Source organism: Muntiacus reevesi, chromosome 15 (assembly GCF_963930625.1).
Source record: "Muntiacus reevesi chromosome 15, mMunRee1.1, whole genome shotgun sequence".
NCBI classification, from domain to species: Eukaryota; Metazoa; Chordata; class Mammalia; order Artiodactyla; family Cervidae; genus Muntiacus; species Muntiacus reevesi.
Genome location: NC_089263.1, coordinates 19,516,592 through 19,544,407, shown reverse-complemented (window position 1 = coordinate 19,544,407; position 27,816 = coordinate 19,516,592). Strand labels below are relative to the sequence as shown.

Here is a 27,816-nt window from a genome sequence, read left to right as displayed (position 1 = left end):
GCACGCCCCCATGGGGGCGGGGAAACTTGGTCCCTCGGGTGTGGAGAAGCTGAAGGTCCCGTGGGGAACTGTCGGCCGCCCTTGAGGACTAGTGACAGAGCCCGGTGCGACGCGTATCCTTGGGCTGGGTGCCATGGACGCCTTCATCCGCTTCACCAACCAGACCCAGGGCCGGGACCGACTCTTCAGGTGAGTTAGGTGCCCGCGGCCTCTACCCCTTCCCCGGTCCGCTCACCCGGGTAGACCGTTCCCAGTTCTCCATACCCGGAAAGGGCGGTTAGTAGCCCAGTGGACGAAACCGGGAAAGCCGCTGCCGGCTCCCGGCGGTAGCGTGGCGCGGGAGCCCCTCCTCACCCTAACTTCAATGAGGTTGGGCCGAACACACCTCCCTTCCCGTCAGGTCCCGCGTCTCCGGGCCGCTGGCTGCGGTAAACTAGCCGACGAACCCTCCTCTCCTGACTCTAGGAAGGGTGGGTTTTCTCCGCTCAATGTTCCTCCAAGGAATTATTTAAGACAAACTCGGGGTTGACATCTAAGCATTTGGTAGTATCTTGAAAAGCTCCATGAAATACTTATGGGGAGGAATTGTGTTTGTCATCCGTATCTCAGCGAGATACCGCCTGTGAAATTTTTCTGAACCGTAAAATGCAGTGTGGAGAGCCTCAGAAAGAACTGACCACCTTTCCGAGATACAGGCCGTGCTGCTGAAATATTAAAGAGATTGTGGCTTTAATACTAGCTTCTAACGTTTCTTTTAGGGATTTGGCTGAATCGTGCTCAATAAAAAGAAAGTAGTCACAATTACAGTTTTATTTAACAGTTTTTTCTTCTTCTGAGTGTCCAAGTGCTGATACACACAGATCAATAGTAACCCCAGCAATTATGAGACTTTTGGAAGCGGGCTTAATGCCAGGTGTTTTCCCAGTGTTAACAACTATTAACCCACTTAACTGTCAACACAACCCTATTAGGTTAAATTCTTGAAATCATTCCCATTTCACAGAAATGGGGAAACTGAAGCAGAAATAGTTTAATAGGAACTAAGTGACTGAACCGAGAGATTTAAAACCACACAGTTGACTTCAGGATCCAGTTCTTTAACTATCAAACCATACTATCTTTCTAATTAATTTGATAGATTTTCAAAATGGTTGCATTATATACAAACTTCATTAAAACAGAAGCCTCCAGTTCCAGTGTGCTTAGAATATACCCTGCAAATTTTATCAATGAGATTGGTTAATAAATAATTGCTTAGTATATACTTATTATATGTACTTAGTATATACTTATTTCAAGATCTGAGATTTCTAGTATTCATTTCCTAACCCCCTTGGTGATCTACAGCTTTTGTGAATACACTGGCACTCAGAAAATAATGTCTTGTTTTTGGATACATTCCTATTATTAGACCAGATCTGAGAAAAAGGGATTCATTGACTTGACCAGCTTGAGCCCTTTATCCAGGAAACATGCTTACAAGAGAAAGAGAGATTGTTTCTTATTACTTCAGGCACAATAACACATTCACCATTTTTATTGAGAATAATATTTATAGCGTAAGGGGATTCAGATGCAGTTACAGGACAGTAGGAAACAGTCATCTACCTACTTTATTAGAATGTCAAATGCATTTAGATGTTTAGTTATATGATACACAATTTTTCATTTGCTATGTTTCTTTCAGTAAGGCATTGCTGTTTGTACTCATGACAGTAATCACTTTATTGAATATTTAGTAGTATTAAACAGGAGTCTGTACTTTATATAAAATACTCATTAGTTTGAAAGACAAATCTATACTTATTTATGTGTTGGTCTGTATTTGGTTCTTTTATAAAAAAAACTAAACAGTATGCCAGTGGTGGACTTTTCATTGGTTCTGGTTTGAGTGTGTGACCTGTCACATTAAGTAGTTGGTAAAAATTTCCTTTTAGAAATCTGAAAATCTTTTAGAAATTTACACTGTAGAAAATAAAGAATATGGATCTTTGCAGACTTAACATGAGATAGAGTTTTCTGCAGTTCACTCTTTTGGCTATATGCTTTTCTCTGTGCCAGCAATGGGCATTCTGAGAAATTGTTCACTTTATTTTTGTGGAGTTCTCTTTCATTACCTTTGTGTTGCATTTTCATCACATGTTCTACCCTTTGGCCCTGTGAAATGAGTGTTGCAGAATTTTGCTCTTGTAGGAGCTGCTGCATGAGAAATTGTCTTGGAAACTTTGTTTTCGGCAAGACATGTTTCTCTTTCCCTTACTTCATGAATCAAATTTTATTTGGTTTGTAAATCATTCTCCTCATTTTTCTTTTCCATTTCAGAGCCACTCAGTACACATGCATGTTGCTTAGATATTTGTTAGAGCCTAAAGCTGACAATGAGAAGGTTGTAATGAAGCTCAAGAAACTGGAATCCAGTGTGAGCACTGGCCGTAAATGTAAGTACCCTGTCCCTTGAGGGACAGTGGCTCCTGGTTTAGAATCCTCAGACCTTGTAATTCACAAAAATACTTCCCAGGTCATGAATTTCTAGTCAGTCAAGCTTATTGATGAAGATCACTAGTAAGGCTGCCCTCATGGAATGACAGGCCATAAAGATGAAATATTTTGCTGCAAATGGTTCACAGATATTCTCCTATGTTCACATTTGGTGCGACATCTTGTCTTTCTGCTTCATTGTAACCAGTGGGACATACAATGTGTTAGTTCACCTTTAGTTCTTAGAATCACAGAATGTTCTGGCAATCTCTGACATGAACTTCTGGCTCCTGGGAGCCCTGGAAGAATACAGTAGCTATATCCTTGACCCCTTTCCCTTTTCCTTTTTCTTGAGGGATTGCTGGAGGAAATGGATGGATACTTTTTCTTAAGTCATTTGTGGGGTTGTTTTTATGTAAAAGGCAAAAAGCAGTCAGTGGTTTGTACTCATTTAATTCATTTTGAGTATTTGCTCATGTAGGTGTAGTTCTGAGCTTTATGGAAGAACTAAGATCACATGGTCTAATGATATAGGATTTAGTACCAAATACGTTGGTTGAGAAAAAGAAAGGTGTTTTGAGGAGGTGGAACTTGAGGGGTGGCACGAGAGAGAAGGATTGGGAGAGCATTCTTGAAGGGTAGTTTCCTCTAGTGGAGGCTCAGGATGTTCTGAGCAAACCATTGTGTTGGAAGCTCAATGAGGAAACTAATTTGATGAGCAGAAGACTTAATTTGTCAAGCAGAGGGATGGGAAGGAGCTCTTCTGGATGGATTGGAAAGCCAAGATTAGAAGTTCTCCCTCTTCGGAATGTTGGGGCTTAAAGGTACTTTAAAAATCACTGGTCTTTGAAGTTTAGAAAGGACTTACCCAAGGTCACTAAGCTAGTTAGTGCAACATCTAGAACTGGAAACCTGAATTATTCATTACATGTTTTGTGTTATTTTTGATAAAACAATACCAAACATTTTTCTGAGATCTGTGTTTCCTGAGGGTAGCTACTTCTGAGAATTTACTGAGTCTAAGATATATTCATGTATGGAAAATACTTCTTTTGTATCCTCCATAATGTTTAAGATTGTAATATATACAAATATTTATTGATTGGTGCATCACTGATCAAGTTACGTGCTCTGATAAAGGAAATACCCTGTCAATGGTTGATTTAGTTGAACTAGGCATCACATATGACAGTATTATTAGTTGTGTTATTCACTAAATTCTGCTGTCTCTACTTTGGCTTTTTGACAGTAGGGAGCCATAGGGGCTTTGGATCAGAGAAATTGCAGGATGATGTTTTGTTAAGTCGCTAAGTCATGTCCAACTGTTTGCAACCTCATGGACTGTAGCCCTTGAGGCTCCTCTGTCCATGGGATTTCCCAGGCAAGAATACTGGCATAGGTTGCCATTTCCTTCTCCAGGGGATCTTCCCAACCCAGGGACTGAACCCACGTCTCCTGCACTGGCAGTTGGATTCTTTACTGCTGAGCCACCAAGGAAGGTGTTTTTTTAAAAAGCAGTCTTTCAACTGGAAAGTAAATAAGTGTAAGGCATTAGACTCTCTAAAAGAATGTTGCATTTTGAAAAAAAAAAGAAAACAAAAAAAAAGAATGTTGCATTCTGGAATTCATGTTACTGCAGTACCTTCCTTCTAAAGAAGTATAGCTGGTAATATGCAAATTGTAACAACCCACACTTATGATTGACCTGGCCTAAAGTATGTTGTCATTTGTTAATATAGTCATTCAAATGGAGGCAATAAGTTTAAAGGGTTGCTGTTTTTTTTGCCTTCCAGGATCATCTTAGGTGTCCTTAACCTACTGTAAAGTACTTTTCCTTTCCTGAGCAAAGACTGAGCCATAGATGACAGTCAGTTGTTAAAAAAAGCAGTGCTGACCTCTCACCCTGATACAGGGCTTCTGCCTATAAAATCCTGTTACATCTGATTAAATAACCGTTAATTCTTGTGGATTCTTCTTGCAGGGTTCAGACTAGGCAATGTGGTGCATGCTCTCCAGGCGACACAGCAGAGCATTCGTGCCACTGACCCGGTGCCCCGCATATGCCTAACATTAGCCAGCTTGAACCGTGTGATTTATTTCATCTGTGACACTGTCCTCTTCGTGAGGAGTACAGGGCTTGTCTCTGGCGTTAACAAAGAGAAATGGCGAAGGTGGGCTGCCCGCTATTACTACTATTCTCTTCTGCTGAGCCTGGTCAGGGATCTGTACGAAGTCTCCCTGCAGATGAAACAGGTTGCACACGACAGGGCAAAGAGGGAGAAGTCACCATCCCAGGATCCCCTCAGGTACAGTGTGGCTGATGAGGAGACAGAGTGGCTCCAGTCCCTTCTTCTTCTCTTATTCCACTCTCTGAAGAGTCATCCTCCCTTGTTTCTGGACACAGTGAAGAACTTCTGTGACATCCTGAACCCCTTGGACCAGTTGGGGATCTATAAGTCCAATCCTGGCATCATAGGCCTCGGAGGCCTTGTGTCCTCTGTAGCAGGCATCATCACTGTGGTGTATCCTCAGATGAAACTGAAGACCCAGTGACATGGTTTCAGGCTGAAGACCAGTACCTGCTTTGAAGACAAGCTGTAGGTGAAATGGACATTTGCACTAGGCACAGCCGTGTCATACTGTGCTTGAGGACTTATTCACATGAACATTTAGTGACTGTGATGTGAACAGAGGTGGGGCCACGGATGGTGAGGGGGAGAGCTTGAAGATTTATATGTTTTCTAGAGTGTGGGAGTGACTTCTAACTTTCTGTGTATTTTTCCTTCATCTCACATTTATTGAGCATCTCTTATGTGCATGTTAGGAGCTCAGTGTTTGCTAAGTGAATAAAAATTGAAAGAGAAAAATTTTAAAGATCTAAACTAACAAGTGGACACTAATATATAGCGACTGCAATTTGGGAGACCTAGGTTCGACCCCTGGGTGGGGAAGATCCCTGGAGAAGGGCATGGTAACCAACTCCAGTATTCTTGCCTGGAGAATCCCATGGACAGAGGAGCCTGGTGGGCTACAGTCCATGGGGTTGCACAGAGTTGGGCAGGACTGAGTCCATGTATCTGGCTACTTTTGCACGACTCCAGTAGGTCTGATGCACAGCCCTCTCTAAGATCTAGTAGAGGCTCCTGATCTGGTCAGTTACCCCACTTCCTCCATAGCTGTCAATGCAGGATGGAGCAGAGCTGGCCTTCTAGCCTCTTAACTTACCTTTCACATCAACTGCACTCCTGTCCTTCCTCTGTCCAGGAGTAAAATCAGAAATGTATCAGGCATCTTCATGGTATAAATTGTGTCTTTAGGTAATGCAGTGAGGAAAAACAAATAAAAAGCAGATAGAAAGGACATGAAGTAAAAATAATGTGGAAAGTCACAGTTGGTACCTGTGGGTCAGTTTGTGACAGATGAGGAGGCTGAGGTTAAAACTGAGGACAGGTAGAAAGGACATGAAGTAAAAATAATATGGAAAGTCACAGTTCGTACCTGTGGGTCAGTTTGTGACAGATGAGGAGGCTGAGGTTAAAACTGAGGACAGGGACTTCCCTAGTAGTCCATTGAGTGGGACTCTGTGCTCCCAATGCAGGGGGTTCAGGGTTCAATTCCTGGTCGGGGAACTAGATTCCGCATGCTGCAATTAAAGATCCTACATGCCACAACTAAGACCTAGCATAGTCAAAAAAAAACAAAAACAAAAACAAAAAACTGAGGCCAGAACCTCATTTCTCTGACTCCCAATCCAGTGCTCTTTCCATGTTTCACTGCCTTCCTGATTAGGTAGAAGTATGAGACTCTCCAGAATCCCATACAAAAAGCCTTTTTTTTTTTTTTTAAGAACATTTGGCTAGTGCTTTATATTCTGTTCTACAGAATTTAAAACTATATCTAGATCCACTAACTGGATTGTTTGATATAAAGCCATATAACAGTATGGGCATTTATACATTAATTTTCATTGAAATTTATGAAGTTAAGAAACTTCATGAAACTATAAAGTAGAAGGATCATAACATTCTGTAAGTCAGACTTCATATTTGTGGAGTGGTTGGGAAAAGTGGAAAAGGGCAGTAAGCTATGAGTGAGGAAGACACCAGAATACTGAGTGAATGCCACTTGCTTATGCAGGGTGTTGGGTTCTTTCTTGTGGTTGCAGATCCTCTTAATTTGAGGCAAGTGAGGTAGAGAAATAGGGTAGCATCAGATAAGAGGCCAGTGTCAGCCCTACCAGTAAAGCCATCACATTTATCTGAACAGCAATGAGAAGTGTGCATTCAGTAAATTTTCCATTAATGTGATTGAGATTCTTAAAAAATAGATTCAGGTACTTGGCACTCTAGTTTTTGAGTAACCAATCAAGATACAGGATTTGATAAAGAACATTTTGGGAATTTTAAGAGAAATGAAAGCTGCTAGATCGAAGCAAATAAAAAATATTAACTATATTTACTTTGTCCTTATCTTCTACTGTAATAAATTATGTCTAATAAATCTGTAGACAAAATTTACTCATGTATCTGTGAATGTGTTCTGGGAATGGACAAGAGTTAAAGTAAGGTGGTCCTAAGATAAGCAGTCTACACAGTCGATAGAGTGAGTTCTGGTAAAATAAGCTCTTGGCTGGAAGGTCCAAGTGCAGGAGAAGGATGAAGAAAGATTTAAGTATAGAACATCCTGGTTGAAAGAGACCTCTAAGACAATCTTGTCCAGACTGCTGAGGGTCCCATGTATTATCCCTGTCAGTGGTGTTTTTGCTTCTGCCTGGAAAAGCTTGACTCTGTAATGGCATTTTAACAGTGTGTCCATCTTGGTTAGTTTTGTCCTTTGCAAGTTAGACTGGGTGATGGGGAGCTTGGGAAAAGCCACCTCTTCTAGAATTTATGAAAACCTTAATGGCCCCTCCTTCCCTGTGCACCTTTCTCCTTTCTAACTAACCATCCCCACCTTCAATCCTCCATATGCATTCAGGAGGGATTCTAAAAACCAAAGATATTTTTTTTCTCTTCCAGTTTTACTGAGATATAATTGACACAGTACTGTATAAGGTGTACAGCATAATGATTTGACTTAACATACATCATGAAATGATCACCACAGTAAGTTTAGTAAATATCCATCATCTCATATAGATACAAAATTAAAGAAATAGAAAAAATTTTTCCATACATTTAGAACCCTTGGGGTTTACTCACTAGGAACTTCCATAAATAACATACAACAGTGTTCATTATATTTATCATGTTGTCATACATCCATAGTACTTATTTGTCTTATAACTGGAAGTTTGTACTTTTTGACTGCCTTCTTCCAGATACCCCTCTCCCCATCCCCTGCCTCTGATAACCACAAATCTGATTTCTTTTTCTATGAGTTTGGTTTTAAAGTAAAAGTGACCTACAGCACAGTGTGATTTCCTGGTGCAGAACATAGTAATTTGATATTTCTACACATTTCAAAATGATCACCACAATAAATCTAGTTATCTGTTACCAGATAAAGGTATTATATATTTATTGATTAAATTTTCCACATTGTACATTCCATACCTGTGACACATTTATTTTATAACTGTAAGAAGTTTGTTAATCTCCCTCACCTGTTTGCTCTTTTACCCCATAACCTCACCTCAAATGGTAGGTATTCTTAAAAACTGTATCTCTGTTTTCTCTTTTCAAAAAAATTGAAGTATGGCTGGTTTACAATATTATTAGTTTCAGGTGTACAGCAAGGTGAATCAGTGATACATACGTATTTTTTAGATTATTTTCCACTATAGGTTATTATAAGATATTGAATATAGTTCCCTGTGCTATACAGAAAATCCTTACTTATGTGTTTTATGTATAGTAGTTTGTATCTGTCAATCCCGTACTCCTAATTTATCCCTACCCCTGTTCCCCTTTGCTAACAATAAGTTTAATTTCTGTGTCTGTGAGTCTGTTTCTCTTTTGTATATAAATTTGTTTGTATTATTTTTTAGATTCCATATGTGCATGCATTCTAAGTCACTTCAGTCATGTCCAACATTGTGACTCTATGGACTGTAGCCTGCCAGACTTCTCGGTCCAAGGGATTCTTCAGACAAGAATATTGGAGTTGGTTGCCGAGCCCTCCAGGGGATCTTCCCAACCCAGGGATCGAACCCGCATTGTTTATGTCTCCTGCATTAGCAGGCAGGTTCTTTACCACTAAGTGATACCATATAATATTTGTCTGAAGACATTTCTTAGATGTATAGACCAGCACATTCACAGCTGAACATTGTTGCCTAGAATTTGTTTATTCAACAACAAATGTTTGAGTGCCGTGCTTAGATCTGGGGTCCGTTTGAATACAGAGTGACCAAGGTCCCTGTGCTCATGGGGTAGTTGGACAGGGTTGAGGGGGCAGGTAGGGATGGGGAATAAAAGGAAGTAACTATGTCCTTCAAGCTGCTGCTGGAAAGTGGACTCTTCCCAAGGGACTCTGTTAGACCCTTTTCACCACTTCTCACTTCTCACCCACATTCTGGATGACCAGCTGACACGGCCAAAGAGCCAGCTTTGTCAACAGAGCTTTCAGGCACAGAGCCCTGTACTCCCTCTGGCCCAAAGCCATGACTTCAAAGTCTTAACACTGCCCTTTGGCCCAGGTTGCTCTCTTGACACATAGATAATTTGTCCTGAACATTGAAGTGAGGTGAAGGCAGAGGCCACTTCTTTAGTTACTTCCCTTTCTCTCTGTTACTATCTTACATTTTCAAAGCCCAGGTTGGATCAATAAGTATTAAATGTATGACATATTTTAAAATTTTTAGTAATTTTTATTGGAATGTAGTTGCTTTGCAATGCTGTATTTGTTTCTTGTTGTACAGCGAAGTGAATCAGTTATACATATACATATATCCACTCATTTTTAGATTTTCTTCCCATTTAGATCACCACAGAGCACTGAGTTCCCTGTGCTAAACTGTAGGCTCTCATTATTTACTTATTTTATACATTATATCAATTATAAATACATGTCAATCCCAATCTCCCAATTCATTTTACCCCCCTACCCCTTTGATAACCATAAGTTTCTTCTCTACATTTGTGACTCTATAAATATTTTTGCTTTGCAAACAAGTTCATCTCTACTATTTTTATAGATTCTACATATAAGTGATATTATAGGATGTTTTTCTGACGTACTCTACTTTGTATGCTAGCTTCCAGGTCCATCCACATCTCTGCAAATGTCACTCCCTTTTATGTCTGTGTAATAGTCCATTATATATATGCACCACATCTTTTTTACCCTTTCCTCTCTCAATGGACTTTCACCTTGCTTCTGTGTCCTGGCTACTGTAAATAGTCCTGCAGTGAACAGGGTGTGTGAATCTTTTAGAATTATGGTTTTCTCTAGATACATGCTTAGGAGTGGAGCTGCTGGGTTATATGGTAGTGCTATTTTTAGGTTTTTAAGGAACCTCCACACTGTTCTCCATAATGATTGTACCAGTTTACATTCCCACTGACAGTACAAGAGGGTTCTCTTTTCTCCACAATCTCTCCAGTATTTATTGTTTATAGACTGTTTGATGATGGCCGTTCTAACTGATGTGAGGTGATATCATCAATTGTAGTTTTGATGTGCATTTCTCTAATAATTAGCAATGTTGAGAATCTTTTCGGATGTTTTTTGGCCATCTCTATGTCTTCTTTAGAGAAATGTCTATTTAGGTCTTCCACCCATTTTTTGATTGGGTTATTTGTTTTTGATATTGAGCTGCATGAGCTATTTGTGTATTTTGGAGATTAATCCCTTGTTGGTTGCTTCATTTACAAATATTTCCCCCATTCTCAGGGTTGTCATTTAATTTTGTTTAGGGTTTGTTTTGCTGTGTAAAAGCTCTTAAGCTTAGGTCCCATTTTTTAATTTTTATTTTTATTTTTCATTATTCTAAGCAGTGCATTGAAAGAGATCTTGCTGTGACTTATATCAGAGAATGTTCTGCATATATTTTCCTTTAAGAGTTTCATAGTACCTAGCCTTACATTTAGGTCTTTAATATTTTGAGTTTGGTTTTGTGTATGGTGTTAGGGAGTATTCTGATTTCATTTTTGTACATGTAATTGTCCAGTTTTTGCAGTACCACTTACTGAAGAGACTATCTTTTCTTCACTGTATATTCGTGCCTCCTTTGTCAGAGAAAATGCTCAGAATTCTCCAAGCCAGGCTTCGACAGTACATGAACCATGAACTTCCAGATGTTCAAGCTGGATTTAGAAAAGACAGAGGAACCAGAGATCAAATTGCCAACATCCGTTGGATCATTGAAAAAGTAAGAGAGTTTCAGAAAAACATGTGCTTCATTGACTATGCCAAAGCCTTTGACTGTGTGGATCACAACAAACTGGATAATTCTTCAAGAGATGGGAATACCAGACTACCTGATCTGCCTCCTGAGAAATCCGTATGCAGGTCAAGAAGCAACAGTTAGAACTGGATATGGAACAACAGACTGGTTCCAAATTGGGAAAGGAGTACGTCAAGGTTGTATGTTGTCACCCTGCTTATTTAACTAATATGCAGAGTACATCATGAGAAGTGCTGGGCTGGTTGAAGCACAAGCTGGAATCAAGATTGCTGGGAGAAATATCAATAACCTCAGATATGCAGATGACACTACCCTTATGGCAGAAAGCGAAGAAGAACTAAAGAGCTTCTTGATGAAAGTGAAAGAGGAGAGTGAAAAAGTTGGCTTAAAACTCAACATTCAGAAAAAGATCATGGCATCCAGTCCTATCACTTTATGGCAAATAGATGCGGAAACAGTGAGAAACTATATTTTTTGGGCTCCAAAATCACTGCAGATGGTGATTACAGCCATAAAATTAGAAGACACTTGCTCCTTGGAAGAAAAGTTATGACCAACCTAGACAGCATATTAAAAAGTAGAGACATTACTTTGCCAACAAAGGTCCATCTAGTCAAAGATATGGTTTTCCCAGTATTCATGTATGGATGTGTGAGTTGGACTGTAAAGAAAGCTGAGTGCCAAAGAAGTGATGCTTTTGAACTGTGGTGTTGGAGAAGACTCATGAGAGTCCCTTGGACTGCAAGGAGATCCAATCAGTCCATCCTAAAGGAAATCAGTCCTGAATATTTGTTGGAAAGACTGATGCTGAAGCTGAAACTCCAATACTTTGGCCACCTGATGCAAAGAATGGAGTCATTTGAAAAGAGCCTGATGCTGGGAAAGATTGAAGGCGGGAGGAGAAGGGGATTACAGAGGATGAGATGGTTGATTGGCATCACTGACTCAATGGACATGAGTTTGAGTAAACTCCAGGAGTTGGTGATAGACAGGGAGGCCTATCATATTTCAGTCCATGGGGCTGCAAAGAGTCGGACATGACTGAGCAACTCAACTGAACTGAGGTGCTCAGAGGTGCAGGTACGTGGGTTTATCGCTGGACTTCTATCTTGTTTCCCTGATCTATATTTCTGGTTTTGTGTCTGTACCATACTGTTTTGATTACTGTAACTGTGTAGTATAGTCTGAAGTCAGGGTGCCTCATTCCTGCAGCTCTGTTCTTCTTTCTTAACATTGCTTTTACTATTCAGGGTCTTCTGTGTTTCCATACAAAGTGTAAAATTTTTTGTTCTAATTCTGTGAAAAATGCCTTTGATAATCTGATAGGGATTGCACTGAATTTGTAGATTGCTTTGGATAGTATAGTAATTTTCACAATATTGATTCTGCCAATCCAAGAACATGGTATAGCTTTCCATTTGTGTCATCTTTTATTTTTTTCATCAGTATCCTATAGTTTTGCCTCCTTAGGTAGGTTTATTTCTAGGTATTTTATTCTTTTTGATGTGATGGTAAATAAGATTGTTTCTGTAATCTATATTTCTGGTCTTTTATTGTTAGTGTATAGGATTGCAAGAAATTTTTATGTATTAATTTTGTATCTTGCAATTTTACCAAATTCACTGATCAGCTCTAGTAGTTTTCTGGCAGCATCTTTACGATTTCTTAAGTATTGTATCATGTCATCTGCAAACAGACAGTTTTACTTCTTTTCCAATTTGGATTCCTTTTGTTTGGAATCTTTTGGATTCCTCTTGTTTTTTTCTTCTCTAATAGCCATAGCTAGAACTTCCAAAACTGTGTTGAATAAAAGTGTCTAGAGTGGACATCCTTATCTTGTTCCTTACCTTAGAGTTTTCACCATTGAGTTTGATGTGAACTGTAGGTGTGTTGTATGTTTGTTATGTGTCATATCCTTTATTATGTTGAGGTAGGTTCCTTCTAAGCCCACTTTCTGAAGAGTTTTTATCATAAATGGGTGGTATCACATATTTATTATTCTTTTTGGAGACTCCATTTGACTCTTTCCTCCCCTTCCCGATTTCTAGTTTCCTGCCTTATCATATCCTAGACATAGAATTGATTACAGAGGATCTATCACACATCTCCATTCCTCTCCACTTGCTGCCTCTTTCTCTGATTGCCCACAGTATGCAGCTTAGCAGAGAGCCAACAGTAGGTACAATTTTGCAAAAAATAAGGAAAATAAGTTTTGTCCTATTCCCTATGTTAATTAAAAAGCCTTCTTAGATAATCTGAAAACTATGGCTTATACCACAACCCTCCATCATCTCTGAAGCCAGGAATTAGCTCTTGGGGTCCTGTCTGATTCATTACTAAGGAAGGGAGGAGAGGTGATCAGTGGCTGTCTGGATGCTACTGATCAGTAACTGAATCTTGGTCAACATTGTCTTTTCCAGACTTGACAAAATCCAGTTGGCTTTCTCACTGCATATTCTGGTGGCATCTTAAACCAGGTAGAGTTCAATAAACTTCCTGGAAATCTGGGATTTACAGAGATTGAAATAGCTCTATTAAAGCCTAGACTGTCAAGGAATCTACCCCAGGTCTGGTTATCTTTTTCACTGAGAGTAATTTATCTTAATAATCAAAAGATTAACATGTTCAGGTAAACTGTGTTCCTGTGTGGGTTTAAATCTTACTGTTCAAAAGTCATTCTTGATAGTAAAAAATAAGGATGAGGGAAATGGATTGAAAACCATTCCACAGGACCCTCTATGGAAAAGGAGTCAAAGATTATAAAACTTTAGAGGTTATGAGTTTAATGACATATACCCCAACGTCTTCTTTTTGGAAAACAGCTTTTTTGAGAAGTGAGGGTCAGAAATGGATCATGGAGCAGTTATTTCATTGCTCAGGAATAATAACTCCTCTGAGTCTGGTTTTCCTTCAGCCCTGCTCTCTACCCCCTAGTTGGCTAAATCTCCTTACAGAGCAGGATATGCCCAGGGGACCCTGGGTCAAATAACCATGACAACAGGCTGACCAGGCTTTCTCTTCCTCTCTGCCCTCCTCTAGCTGGGAGGTGTTAATAGCGTTGCCCAAGAGCAATTGGATTTGTTTCCTCCGGACGAGAGGCTCACTCGGCAGCCTGAGCTCTGTGGCACCGAGACAGCATCAGCTGGAGTGAGCGTGGGGGTCCCGAGACAACCTTACCTGGTTGGTTTCTGAGAAGTAAAGAAGTTGAGGGTAAGGTTCTTCTGGGAATTTTACTGAGGATGAAGAGGCCTGAAGGGAAACCCCTGAGGGAGAGGTTACTGAGGGTGAATGACCAAGAATGTAAATACTCTGCAGCCACTGGTTTTTCCAGAACACAACTGAAATTGCTGGTTTTATGAATGGCTACTTTCTTATCTGGCTGAGCAGAGGAACGACTGGTATCTGTGCTTGCTTAAAAAGAGAGGAATTAATGCAGAACTTTTTCATTAAAAAAAACAAAAGATTAAACCTGAAACTCTTTCTTTTAGTCTCTTGGACCCTCATCTAAGAGCTCCTAAACTTCATCTAAAACCTCTTATCTCTTAGAAGCTACTTTCATTTTTTGTTTCTTACCCTGAATACTTATAAGAAACTTCGGTCTCAACAAGTAGGCTGCCAGGCCTCATACTTGTGGGACTCTAAGGACTGACCACTTGTCTGTGACATTCATCCTCCAAATACCTTCTCTTCAGGGAACTTGAAGCCTGGGTCCCCTTGATGGCCTTGAGGGATAGGGACTGACCCCGTGGATCTCAGGCTGAGGACTTTCTCATGGACCTAAAACCTTCTGCTTTGCAGCTTGAAGAGCTCCAATGGCAGTCAACAAGGGCCCCACCTTGCTGGATGGAGACCTCCCTGTAAGTAACTTGGGCTTATATGAAGCAATAGACAACTTTAGGGGGAGGGAGGAGCTGGGAGGAAGGGCTCGGGGGGCTTAGAGCAAAATATGTCTAGGTTATATTCATAATTCATTGACCATTACATCTTCATTATTCTTGCTTTTGCAGGAGGCTGTTAGAGAATGTGGAGGGGTAGGGAATGATGCCTATTAAAAACTAAGCACCTTGGAGAAAAAATTGGCTGGTGGGGGACAAGGAGAGGAAGGGAACTACTATATTCTAAAGCCTGACCCAGACGTCCATGCTTTGTCCATCCAGGCAAAACTGAATTCTCAGGACTGAGACTCTGCATTCTGTAACTCCAGAGCCATCTTGGATATGTTAGTTTATGTAAATGGCACCTCTTAGAGCTACACAGCACACGTTATGTATGTGAGAAGGGACCACAGTACTGTGTCTAGCCTGGTCTTCAGCATGACTCAGGGAGGTTTTACACGTTTAGGTGTACTGATGCCGCCTGGCAAGGCCTCTCCACCTTAGGCACAGTTCAAATAATGAAACTGGAAAATTGTGAGCCCGTATAATATCCATCTTGTCCCAAGTTAGGCTTTAACTAACCTTTGCACTAGGAATCGCCATGTGTTGTATTTGATCATAGAACACAGAGAGGCATAAAATGGTCACGTGCATAGTTAACAGATGCATAGTTAACACGTGCATCCTAACAGATGGTAGTGTATTTCCATCCCAGGACCTCTCTCCCTCTTTGGCTTTGCCTAAATCAACTCCCGAAGGCTTCGTCCAAAATGTTAAAGAAAAATTTTCTTGTTTACAGTTATAACCTTTTTCTAGTTCAAATTGTCAAGAATCTAGTTCAAATTGTTAAGAATCTCATCTGCAAGACCAAAATCTGAAATATTATAGCCTACGGTCTGGTGTACATGCGAGTCTCCTACAAACAGAAGAAGCTAGATCCTCCCCTCTGGAGAAAAACTATGTAGCAGTACAAATTCAAAACTACAAAAAGAACCTGAACATCTGAGCCAGACTTGGGATGTTTATGTGGAGAATTCCTAATATTCCTAAGAAAAGACAGAAAAATACAATACCCTTCACTAGCCCCAGCAACTGAATCCCGGGGACATACTGCCTTCTCCTCACCCATCCTTTCACCCATCTTATGTTATTTTGAAGCAAATCACAGATTTGCAATTTCAGGCCTGAGTTGGAAGCCTGGCTCTGCCACTTATTAGCTGTGTGTTGTTGGGTAAGTCACTTCACATCTCTGAGTCTTTGTCTCCTCATTGGCAAGTGCTGGTGACAGTGCTGACTTTAGAGGGTTGCTGTTAGTGTTACATGAGGTTATGTTACTGAAGCACCTCAATCAGTGCCTGGAGCATAATGGCACTGAGTAAATATTGTCTCTCTCTGCAAGACTAGAATCTGCATTTTTTTTTTTTACTCAAAGACCACTTTTTTTATTTTAAGTAAGTTTCCTAGCTGATCCAAAGTTTAATTATGTGCCTGCTGCCAAAGTTAGAATGCATTAATAAGAGCCTAGCATCCCAGTAATGAGAGGTGATGTCTCACTGGACCCCACACATTCAGATCACACCTGGAAGGCTGTCTTCAAGCTTGAGTGCTATAAAGGCTATGTCAAGATGTAGTGTGTGCAGAGGATGGAATTAGCAGATCAGGGCACTGAGTTGTTTATAAGCTAAGTTAGGAACTAGAGCTATTTAGAATACAGAAGGAACTGCTAAAGGCAGAGATGCTTATCTTCAAGTGTGTGAAAGGCCAACCCATGAATGATGAAATAGATGTGTTCAGCATTGTTCCACAGGGCAGCGGGTGGAGCTGTGGGTGGGGGTGGATGCCGGTTCAGCCACGCTGTCCAAGGAGGGGCATAGGCCACTCTACGAGGAGTGAGCTCCATTTGAGGAGAAGTTCAAGTGCAAGCCTCCCAGAGGGATGTGGGAAGAGCAGTCTTGCTTCAGAGGCCCCTGGAGGCCTAGGATTCTGTCATTCTGTCCAGTTGGGCAGATCTGAACACCTTAGGTGCAGCCCTGTCACCTGTTCGGCTGACATGACTGGCGGCTTTGGGTGAGGCCCCGAGACACAGTGGTGAGAGCCTCCTGGGATGGAGCCGAGTGCATGGGTGGTCAGCACCAGCGCAGCACCATGTTTGAGTGCGGACACATCCCGGGGAGGTAGGTGGTGACCTCTGACGTGAGGGAGGGCCGGGAAGCTTCTCGGGAGAAACGACGCTCGAGCTGTGTCTTCCGCCAGACAGAAAGGTCTGTGGGAGGGAAGGGGAGCACCCCAGGCAGTGGGACCGGCACTGGAGGCAGGGAGATGTGTCCCAGAAAGACCCGAAAGATGTTCAGGTGAAGCTCCCAATCCACGGTGGACCAAAGCTCTAGACAGATGCACCGGCACACTCACTCCTGGCCATGAAGTTCAGGTTGAGTGGCTGCAGGGTGGGGTGGCCCCTGGAGGATGGAGGCTGCCCCAGGAGCTCTCCAGAGCCAGGACTATGACCAGGAGAGCGCGGCTGCCCGGCTCTTATGTTTCCTGTGGGGCCTGCAGAGGCCTTTCTATTCTGGATTCCTCCTAGGTCACCTGGACCCAGGCGCTAGTGGGCGCCGCAGCTCTGGGACCGCCTCCCCAGGAGGTAGGAGAAGGAGGTGGGCTGATTTCTTTCGCTGCTTTCCTTCCATGCCAGGAGCAGGAGAATGTGCTGCAGCGGGTCCTGCAGCTGCCAGTGGTGAGTGGCACCTGTGAGTGCTTCCAGAAGACCTACGCCAGCACCAAGGAAGCCCACCCCCTGGTGGCCTCTGTATGCAATGCCTACGAGAAGGGCGTGCAGGGCGCCAGCAGCCTGGCAGCCTGGAGCATGGAGCCAGTGGTCCGCAGGCTGTCCACCCAATGTGAGTACTCGTGGCCCTCGGAGGCTGACTGCCTGCCAATCTTTTACCTGTCTGCCAGTCTGTCTGATAGCCAGCTTGTCTGTTTGCCTTTTTGTTTGTGTCTGACTGCCTTCTTAACTCTCTATATCTCATTACATAGTTGTTTCATTTATAGATACAGATGATTTAGATGTAGATATATGGCGCTAATGGTAAAGAAACTGCCTGCCAATACAGGAGACACAGGTTCGATCCCTTGATCTGGAAGATCCCCTGGAGGAGGGCATGGCAACCCACTCCAGTATTCTTGCCTGGAGAATCCCATGGCCAGAGGAGCCTGGAGGGCTGTGGTCCATGGGGTCACAAAGAGTCGAACACAACTGAAGAGACTTAGCATGCAAGCACGTTACTGAGAGATAGATATAGACATAGGTCTCATCTCATCTATAATGCCTCCTCTCTGATCCAGTTGGCATTTTCCTAGGATGATAATTGGCAGGAGAAGGGGTGGACAGAGTTATGGGGTGCGCAGTGGGGGGTGTGGGGCATACAGCAGACCAGACACACAGTTTAGCTCCAGATCCAGCAGCAGCAGAAACTGGAAGAGTCTGGCACAGAGCCAGTGGGCAGGAGGGCTGGCCTGGCAGGGCTGGGGGGAGTGGAGGAAGAGGGGAAGCCCTCTGGGTCCTGCAGCTGATGGCACTGGTCCCATGATAGGCAGCGGCAGAAGAGAGCTGCCAGCCAGGGACCTGAAGGTGGAGGACAGCTTACCAGGCCTGCCCCTGTTCAATTTGTTCTGCCTCATTGAAAATATGTGTTCCCTGGCACAGCTCTTGACAGGACTGAGGGAAATTCCAGCAGTCTAGGACTTTCCACCATCCTGAAGAGAGTTTTGGGTACCTGTGGATTCGGCACAGCAAGCAGGAGAGGACAGATACAAAGAAGACCTGGGCCTGGGCCCGGGCCCACCTCCCTGCCTGCAGGCTCCTTAAATAATCTCCCTGGGTCTCATTTGGCCCAATATCAGAAGTCAGCTGAGTCATCTGGGCTCTCTCTGCTGCTTGAGAATTTTGTGAAAACCTCAGATACCTGGAGAAAGAATATGTGAAAGAGAAGATGTAGGTATCCTTTAAAACTGTGATTTCCATGATCATGGGCGCAGAGCTATGTCCTCAGCAGCCCCAGGGTCATGTCTTCCAGGAGCATTGGCATCTTCTGTCACTTGCCCCTTTCTCTTCCCTGTGACCCTCTTCCCACTGTTGACCATCTCACTCCTGAAGGTTAAAATGAAGGGCCACGGACCATCTGGAACTCTAGACCAGCTGTCATCTCTGGACCTGAGTGGTACCAGGCCAGCTCCCACCAAGGTCTTCCCTTAGGGCCTGACTGCCTTTCCTTCCCCGCTGCCACTTCTGCTTTCCCCTGTCGTGTTCACCCAGCGCTCACCCAGACAGGGGTCATAGGAGAACGAGAGAGCAAGATCCATTGGTGATTCCCGTAGGTTCTGTCACTTCCTCCTCATAACAACCCTGCAGGGTTTGTCCACATTAATCCACACTTGACAAATAAGGAACTTGAGGCTCAGCCAGGTTGTGACTTGCCTGAAGTCACACTGCAGATGCAGGCACCAGGCTCTGAGAACAGGTCTGCATGACTGCAGATCTTCTACCCAGAGGGAAGACTTCCTGGTCTCAAGGAGTCACAGTGGATGGGGGCCAATGGTGGCAGAGGGCCCCAGGCTGCCCGGTGCTTTGGAGGTGGCAGGGCTGGGGGTTTTGAGGGCTCCAAGGTGCCTTACTTGGCACAGAGGCCCCTGCTAGGTCCTCACAGTGAAGGCAGGGCTCACCCCACCATGGCCTTTTGCTTCCAGTCGTAGCTGCCAACGAACTGGCCTGCCGAGGCCTAGACCACCTGGAGGAAAAGATCCCTGCCCTCCAGTATCCTCCTGAAAAGGTGAGCCCCTCCCCTCTTCTCCAGCACTTCCACCTTCTGTTGTCACTGCCTCTCAGCGGAGGAGCAGGCATGAGCCCATGATGCAGGAGGGCGTGGCAAATGCCTTTCCAGGCTGGTGGCCATTGCCTGCCCCCAAAAGTGCACAGCGGGCTTCTTCCTCTCCCTGTGGGACCAGATGAAGGCAGGCTTTCTGAAACCAGCGGGCACAGGCCAGAGGCAGACTCATACAGGAGCTTGGGGTGGGGGGCCACTGCTTCTGATCCCCCCTCTGTGAGATACCCCATGGGCCTACATCAGACCATTTGGTGGCTACAGACACCTAAGATCATGGGTCACACTCACCAGATTTCAGGATTGCAGTCCCATGTCTTCACAATCCAACACCTTAAGAACCATGAGATTGAAAAAGTCATTTCACCTGGATACCTATTCATTGGCTATTTGCCGTGGTGAGGGCCAGGTCTGGTGCTTTAGGGGAATACATTTCACTCTCAGACCTCATCCATCTCACTGATAAACTACCACTCATCTCACATTTACTGAGTGAGCCCTATCCTATGCCAGGGGTCATGACACGTGATTTATAGAGTCCTCTCCTTTAATCCTCTTTCTCCCTGGTGGCTCAGATGGTAAAGAATCTGCCTGTAATACAGGAGACCCAGGTTTGATCCCTGGGTCGGGAAGATCCCCTGGAGGAGGGAATGGCACCCCACCCCAGTATTCTTGCCTGGAGAATCCCATGGACAGAGGAGTCTGGCAGGCTACAATCCATGGGGTCACAAAGAATCGGACACAATTAAGCAACTAACACTTTCAACCTTCTGGGATAGGAGTGGTATCCCCATTTGACAGAGAAAACTAGTGACTTCCCCCTGACCACATAGCCTGAAGTGGAGGCCACAGGAGAGCAGCACTGTTCAGCTCTGAGGCCTTGCTCTTCACTTATTTTTCCAGATAAAGGGCAAAGCCTTTGTCACAAAGAAGCTCCCAAGTCAAAGGAGTTGTTGTTCAGTCACTCAGTTGTGTCTGACTCTTTGACACCCATGGACTGCAGCACACCTGGCTTCCCTGTCTTCACTGTCTCCTGGAGTTTGCTCAAACTCATGTCCATTGAGTTGGTGACGCCATCCAACCATCTCATCCTCTGTTGTTCCCTTCTCCTCCTGCCCTCAATCTTTCCCAGCATCAGGGTCTTTTCCAATGAGTTGGTTCTTTGCATCAGGTGGCCAAAGTAGTGGAGCTTTAGCATCAGCACCTGTCCTTCCAAGGAATATTCAGGAACCCAAGGAACAGTATGAAAAGGCAAAAAGTCAAAGGAGAGAAAGACATCATTTCAGTGCAGAACCTGTATGAAGGCCAGCCACATCCGTACGTTCACCTAGGCACAGATGGGAATGTGAGGAGTGCTCTGGGGTCAGGACAGAAGATACAGTGGAGGAGGTGCCTTGAGGATATGAGGACAAGTGTTATCAGGAACGTGGTCACTGGGGTGATTCTTGAAGGGTGATTAGCATCTCGACAGGCAGAAATCGGGTGCAGAGAAGCCAGGAGATCTAAGTGGTTGGCGCAGAAAGGACTGCAGCCCTTTCCCTGTAAAGTTCAGCTTAATCAAGGTGCCCCAATACTGGCGCCAGTCCCTTAGGCCTTTAAATGAGGCTTTCCTAAAGCGGGATGTAGGCCCTGCCAAAGCCTCACGCCTGACTACCCATCCCCGTTTCCACCAGATCGCCTCTGAGCTGAAGGACACCATCTCCACCCGCCTTCGCAGCGCCAGGAACAGCATCAGCGTGCCCATTGCCAGCACTTCAGACAAAGTCTTAGGGGCCGCGCTGGCTGGATGTGAGCTCGCCTGGGGAATGGCCAGAGACACTGCTGAGTATGCCGCCAACACCCGAGCTGGCCGGCTGGCCTCTGGAGGGGCCGACTTGGCCTTGGGTGGTGTTGAGAAGATGGTAGAGTTCCTCCTCCCTCCAGCCAATGAAGAGTCAGGTATCTGCCATTGTGGGGGGTGCTGGGGGTGCCCACCCTTGCCCTGCTCCTTGGGGATTAGGAAGAGGCAACAGGGCTCATCTAGCCACTGCTATCCCTGGTGGCTCAGAGGTTAAAGAATCCACCTGCAATGCAGGAGACACAGGTTCTATTCCTGGGTTGGAAAGATCCCCTGGAGGAGGGCATGGCAACCCACACCAGTATTCTTGCCTGGAGAATCCCATGGACAGAGGAGCCTGGCTGGGTTTAGTCCTTAGGGTCACAGAGTCGGACACGACTGCAGTGACTGCGCACACAGCCACTGCTGTGGAGCAGGGAGGGCCCAGCAGGACTCCCAGAGGCCTCCACTTTCATTTGGCCCCTCTCCCCATCTTTAAGTGGAGAAAGTGACTTCCTCAAGTTTCCAGTGAGCTTGTGTTGGAATAGGGTGATCCTTTTCTAACCCTAGACACCACCCAGCTTTGTCCAGCCCCTCTCTGATCTGCTTTCCTCTCCTTCCCCCCACAACTCCCACCTAGCCCCTGCCCCAGGACTCCAGGATGCCCAGAAACCTCCCAAGGCCAAGCCGAGCCTCGTGAGCAGGGTTGGGGCCCTGGCCAACACTCTCTCTAGACACACCTTCCAGACCACAGCCCGGGCACTGAAACAGGGCCGGGCCTTGGCCATGTGGATCCCAGGTGTGGCGCCTCTGGTGAGTGTCTGATGTGGCCTGGGAACCCTGTGGACCTCCTGGTCCCTCCCATCCCTATCCAGTTCCACCTCCTGCCCTGAGAACATCCTGTCTTCCAGCCGGGGTGGGGGTGGGTGGAATATTAGGTCTAAGGACAAGAGACCTTAGGTGGGGTGGAGGGCTAGCGCTCTAGGATGCAAGGGGAGAGGAGGGCAAGCCTGCTTGTCAGGGTCACCTACCCCACCCCACCCCCTTCCGTCTCTCCCATTCTCCCTCTAGGTTCCACTCTATCCCCCAACCTTCTTGGGAGAAATCAGAGACCTCCCCCCACCTATCTTCTCTGTAGGCACTAGCGAGTGTCACCTCTGAATAAGCAAGGTGCAAGGCACCAAACCCCTCCTGTGGGGCAGAGAGCCCCAGCTGGGCCATATCCCTGCTTGCCCCCAGGCTTCTGGTTTCCCTTCTAGAGGCTTCTCATTGGCATCCCACTGCACTTCTGGTAAAGTTGTCTTTTCTAGCCCCAGACAGGGCTTACTCCTCCCCATACCACACACTCTGTGTATTTTAGCAGGGATAGCCTGGATTTTTTTCATAGGAACTTTAGTAAGAAACTAAGCCCCCTGCCCCCACTAAAAAAGGAAATAAAAACATTACAGCATAAAGGTCAGTGAACAAGATAACCACTTTTCAGCCTTCATGAGGGTGGTACTTTTAAAAGCACTGTCAAACCTGGCTCATTCATTCCAGTAAATGTTTGCTGAGAGCCCACCACATGCCTGGCCCTGTAGGGAGCAGTAGTTCTCCCCTGTCCCCTGCACTGGGGGTCACATCCCCATGTGGGGGCTAGACTAACTCCTGCGCCCCAGCCTAGCCCATCGCGGACAGAGGCCACTCTACGGCACAACCTCAGACACCACCATTTACACAGAAAATAATGGTGTCCCCTAGGGTTGTATAACAAGGAGACTGTGGGGCCCCCTGGGGGTCTGCAGTGAGTCAAGCTGTGCCTCAGTGGCACCTGCCCACCCGCCCAGGCTGGTGTCCTCCCATGGGACCCTCTGGCCCACTTGATTTTTCTCACTCTTTAAAGAACTGCAAGGAGTACCTCTGAAAACTAAACACACACATCCCCTATGACTCAACAACTCCACCCAACAGAGAGGAGAGCTTATATCCCCCAAAGACATGTTGGAAATGCTACTATCAGCTTTACCCTTAGCTAAGAACTGGAAACAACACAAATGTCCATCAGCGGTAGAATAGGTAAATTTTGGTATATTTATTCAGTGGAGTGTGACACAGAAATGAAAAAGGAGGAACTCTTCGGTAATGTGGGTGAATCTTACAACATAACATTGAACAAAAGCTATGCATGAAAGAAAACACGTGTGAGTCCATTCATAAACGGGCAGAATTAATGCTTGGTGATGGAGGCCAGTATGTGGTCCCCTGAGGCAGTACTGACTGGGTAAGGGGCACAGAGTTTTCTGGGGTGTTGAAAATGGTCTCTGTCTTGATCTGTGCTGGTCACACTTGTGTGTGTTTCTAAAAATTCCCAGAGCTGTACACTAAAGCCGTGCGCACCTCAGTGGGTGTAAGTTACCACTCTGTAAAAAGTTGGAACAGTCCGCTGGGGCCAGGCCCAGCTCGCCTCCCCCTACCCTGACCCTGGGGATGCGGGGTTTTGCCTGCTGGGGCAGCCTGGCCTCTGGCAGGGGCAGTGAAGCCAGCGGACCACGGCCTTCCCGCCCTCAGAGCAGCCTGGCCCAGTGGGGCGCGTCGGCGGCCATGCAGGTGGTGTCGCGGCGGCAGAGCGAGGTGCGGGTGCCCTGGCTGCGCAACCTCGCGGCCACCCGGGAGGAAAACCACGAAGACCACACGGACACTGAGGGGGAGGAGACCGAGGAGGAGGAGGAGGCGGCGGCCGAGGAGAGCAGGCTCAGTGAGGTACGAGGGAGAGCGCAGGCCAGGGCGTGTGCAGGAACCCCTGAGGGGGTGGGAAGCAGAGGCACGGGCTGACACAAGGCTCTCTGCCCCCAGGCCCAGGGGCGTGTGCGTGGGTGCAGCCCCCTTACCCTCACCCCTGAGCACCCGGCTAATAGTTCTCCCTGCAGATCCTCACAACAACCCCATCAAATAGGCAGGACAGAGACTGTCATCCCCATTTTGAAGATGGAGAAACTGAGGTTCAGAGCGCAGAGGTGACCTGACCAAGAGCCAGGCCGATAGTTTTTTTTCCAACTTAGTGTCCAGATTCTTCCGCCTCTAGCTCCGGGGATGGTGAGGAGGGGACGGATCAGGGGAGTTGCTGTGGAGGCACTGACCCTGCTCTGGTCAGCAGGGAGCAGCCCTGCCCGGCCCGCAGGGCCTCCTGGGCAGCGTGGTGCACACCCTGCAGAAGGCCCTCCAGAGCACCGTCTCAGTCGTGATGTGGGCACCAGCGGCTGTGCTGGCCACGGCGGGCAGGACGCTGCACCTCACGCCGGCCCGGGCCACCTCCTCAAGCAAGGGCAGGGCCATGTCCCTGTCCGACGCTCTGAAGGGTGTTACTGACAACGTGGTGGGCACAGTGGTGCACTACGTGCCGGTGAGCCCCCCCCACCCCTCCCCCCTCCCCCTCCCCCCTCCCCCTCCCCCTCCCCCCTCCCCTTCCCCCTCCCCTCCCAGTCCCACCTCCACCCCCTGGAAAGCAGATTAGGCTGAAGGGGTGACAGCGGCTCTCCCTTCCCCAGCCTCTGACCCTCGGTGCCCCAGAAACATTCTGACACACTGTGACTTTGACTGGGGCCCTCTGCAGCCCCAAGAATATAGAGACCGGTGGCCTTGGCCTGAGACCTTCCCCCACACCCATCCTTCCTACCTGCAGCTGGAGAGGTCACCAGTCATCCGTCTGGGGCCCCCAGTGGCCCAGCTCTCACCCCTCAGCTCCCAACTGAGGGGCCTGGCTGGTTTGCATGCTGCTCCCTGGGCAAGTGTTGGAGGGAGGCTTCCAGGACCCCTTGGGGGTGGGCTCTGTTCCAGGGGACAGCAGCTGCCCCCATCCCAATTCCAATACCTCTTCCCAGCAGGAAAACCCCAGGGGGTGCCTATTACCACTTTGGGGGTCCCTGTGTCCCTTCCCAGAGCGAGTTAACAGGTCATGCAGGCACTAGAGATCTGGTCAGAGCAGGAGGCCCCTTCAAGCTGAGGGTGGGAGGGGTGGGAGGGTAGGGGTGGGGAATGGGTTACTAGTCACTCATTCTCACCAAGAGGCTTAAACAAGGGGCTTGGCAGAGAGCTCTCTTCACTTTGGACCCAAAATGGAGCCAGATATGGGTACCCTGACCCACGCAGGAGCAAGGTGTGGGTTGTCCTTAGTTCACGGAATTGGGCCAAGGAAGGTTCAGGGAAGTCCCTGACCTCCCACTGAGGGACCTCTGAGGGGGACCCTGGGGTCCGGAAACTAGAGGGTGGCTGCGTTGCCTTGGGGGTCCGCACTTTGCACACCTGCAGGGGTGGCCGTCCTTGGCAGGTTCCCCTGCATCCTCCATCCCCGTCCCACCGCAGCCTGTGCCCTCCGGATCGCGTGTGACCACGGGGCGGTGGGAGGTGCAGGGACAAGGGCCAAGCTGAGGGCCCTAACGTGGCTGCCGGGCGGGCCCTCAGCTCCCCAGGCTGTCGCTGATGGAGCCCGAGAGCGAATTCCGGGACATCGACAACCCTCCGGCCGAGACCGAGCGCCGGGAGGCGGAGCGCAGAGGGTCCGGGGCGCCGCCCGCCTGCCCGGAGCCCGCCCCGCGCCCTGCGCCGCCCCGCGGCAGCCTGCGGAGCACTCGGGGCCCGGGCGCGGAGGAACGGGTGGACGCGGCCACCTTGCCGCGCACCGCCTTCCCGGCCATGCCCCGCGAGAAGCCCACGCGCCGGGTCAGCGACAGCTTCTTCCGGCCCAGCGTCATGGAGCCCATCCTGGGCCGAGCACAGTACAGCCAGCTGCGCAAGAAGAGCTGAGCCGCCTGCTCACCGCCCTCCCGGCCTGGCGCTCTCCCAGCCCCGGGCCGGGCCGGGCCGGGCCGCTGTCGCTAGCAGACAAACAGAACCTATGAAGAAGTAAGCGTTGGCTTCCTCAAAGTAGTCCCTTTGGGTCCCAAGCTTTGATCCTAGGATGCTGCCAAGACACACATCTTTTGAGCATCCTTTTTGGGCTTAGCTGTCAGAGTCCATTTTTGAGAAACATCAGAGTAGCAGTCTGCTTTGATTCTAGACCTTGGGTTTTTTAAATTTTTTACAAAAAGATTAATTGCCTAACTTATCTCTCACTTCTTTCACCAAACTTGTGGCCCACTGATATTTAACTGTTTCCAATATTTACATCCATCCTCTGTAGACAAATATTTGCTACTAGTGAGTAACGTGTCACCAAGCCAAGTGTTCAAGCAGGCGATCCTGACACATTTTCAAGCCCCAAATGCAGAGATTCCTTTGAGTACATAGGCTCTCAGCTGACTCCTTTGAAGGGAACAGCTTGCGTGTGTGCTAAGTCGCTTTGGTCGTGTCCGACTCTTTGCGACCCCGTAGACTGTAGCCCGCCCAGCTCCTCTGTCCATGCGATTCTCCAGCAAGAATACTGGAGTGGGTTGCCATGCCCTCCTCCAGGGAAATCTTCTGGACCCAGGATTGACCCTGTGTCCCTTATGTCTCCTGCATTGGCAAGCGGGTTCTTTACCACTAGTGGCACCTGGGAAGCGCCTAGATACATATTCGCATCATTTTCTGAGTACCCTGCCCTCTCCACAGGCTGTCCTGGCCTGTGCTCTGTAGCGCCACCTTTCTGTTCCTAGCTACATTGCCATTTGCACCGTTATGATTTTACACCTAAATGTTCACTCTTCCTTCCATGTTTTGAGTGCTGGCGCCCCCCAGTCCTGGGAGACAATACAGAAGCTTAGTTATATAAACAATACATATAGAACCTATGGCGCGTCCCCCAGTGGCTCAGTGAGAAAGAATCCACCTGCAGTGCAGGCGATACAGGTTTGGTCCCTGGGTTGGGAAATCCCCTAGAGTAGGAAATGGCAGCCACTCCAGTATTGTGCCTGGAGAATCCCATGGACAGAGGAGCCTGGCGGGCTACAGTCCGTGGGGTCACAAACAGTCAGACATGACTGAGGGACTGAACAACAGAATAGACCCTATAGCCACAGTTCATTCCAAACCTATTTTTGAAAACGTTAATATTTGGCACATTTAGAAATGCATGCATATAATTTAAAATTTAAACATTGCAAAAGGGTGTGTGCTTTCTTCCCGGAATCCCCTGGTTCCCCTTTCCCAGAGCAGTCTTGGCAGCAGTCTAGTGTGCCCTTTCCATCAGAGACTGAGGGTGCGCAAGCGCACGTGTATACCCTCCCCACTCCGTTCATACACGCTGTGGGGTGTTTTACTCACTGCTGTTTCACTCAGCAATGCATCTTAGAAATCTTTTTGTAAGCAGTATTGTAAATCCTCCTTGCTCTTTTTAACAGCCACATAGTAAGTGCTTCATAATATAGACGTGCTATAATTGATTAAACCAGTTCCTTAATCACGCACTTTTCTGTTATTTCCTTTTTTTTTTTGCTCCCAGGAACAGGGCTGCAATAAATATCTTTA

At 46.6% G+C, this 27,816-nt stretch overlaps 2 protein-coding genes across 6 annotated transcripts; both read left to right on the top strand.

Moving 5' to 3' along the window:
* The first annotated feature begins 13 nt into the window (after nt 1-13).
* PEX11A (peroxisomal biogenesis factor 11 alpha) lies at nt 14-7,119 on the top strand. Of its 2 annotated transcripts, XR_010659103.1 has the most exons (4): nt 14-189; nt 2,323-2,438; nt 4,460-5,928; nt 6,029-7,119. XR_010659103.1 is itself a non-coding variant. In XM_065906164.1 (3 exons), the coding sequence occupies exons 1-3, from the start codon at nt 134-136 to the stop codon at nt 5,029-5,031; spliced, it is 744 nt and encodes a 247-aa protein (XP_065762236.1). In that variant the 5' UTR covers nt 14-133; the 3' UTR covers nt 5,032-7,119. The 2 variants fall into 2 exon arrangements, 1 of the variants encoding a protein (XP_065762236.1); XM_065906164.1 differs by having other exon boundaries at nt 4,460-7,119.
* PLIN1 (perilipin 1) lies at nt 93-27,816 on the top strand. Of its 4 annotated transcripts, XM_065906160.1 has the most exons (12): nt 94-189; nt 10,661-11,908; nt 13,249-13,305; nt 13,875-14,038; nt 14,627-14,685; nt 17,393-17,597; nt 19,447-19,529; nt 21,254-21,518; nt 22,037-22,209; nt 23,944-24,135; nt 24,530-24,775; nt 25,834-27,816. In XM_065906160.1, exons 5-12 carry the CDS (start codon nt 14,641-14,643, stop codon nt 26,173-26,175), a joined length of 1,551 nt encoding a protein of 516 aa, XP_065762232.1. In that variant the 5' UTR covers nt 94-189; nt 10,661-11,908; nt 13,249-13,305; nt 13,875-14,038; nt 14,627-14,640; the 3' UTR covers nt 26,176-27,816. The 4 variants fall into 4 exon arrangements, with proteins under 4 accessions (XP_065762233.1, XP_065762232.1, XP_065762234.1 ...); XM_065906161.1 differs by lacking the exons at nt 13,249-13,305; nt 13,875-14,038 and having other exon boundaries at nt 93-189; XM_065906162.1 differs by lacking the exons at nt 94-189; nt 10,661-11,908; nt 13,249-13,305; nt 13,875-14,038; nt 19,447-19,529.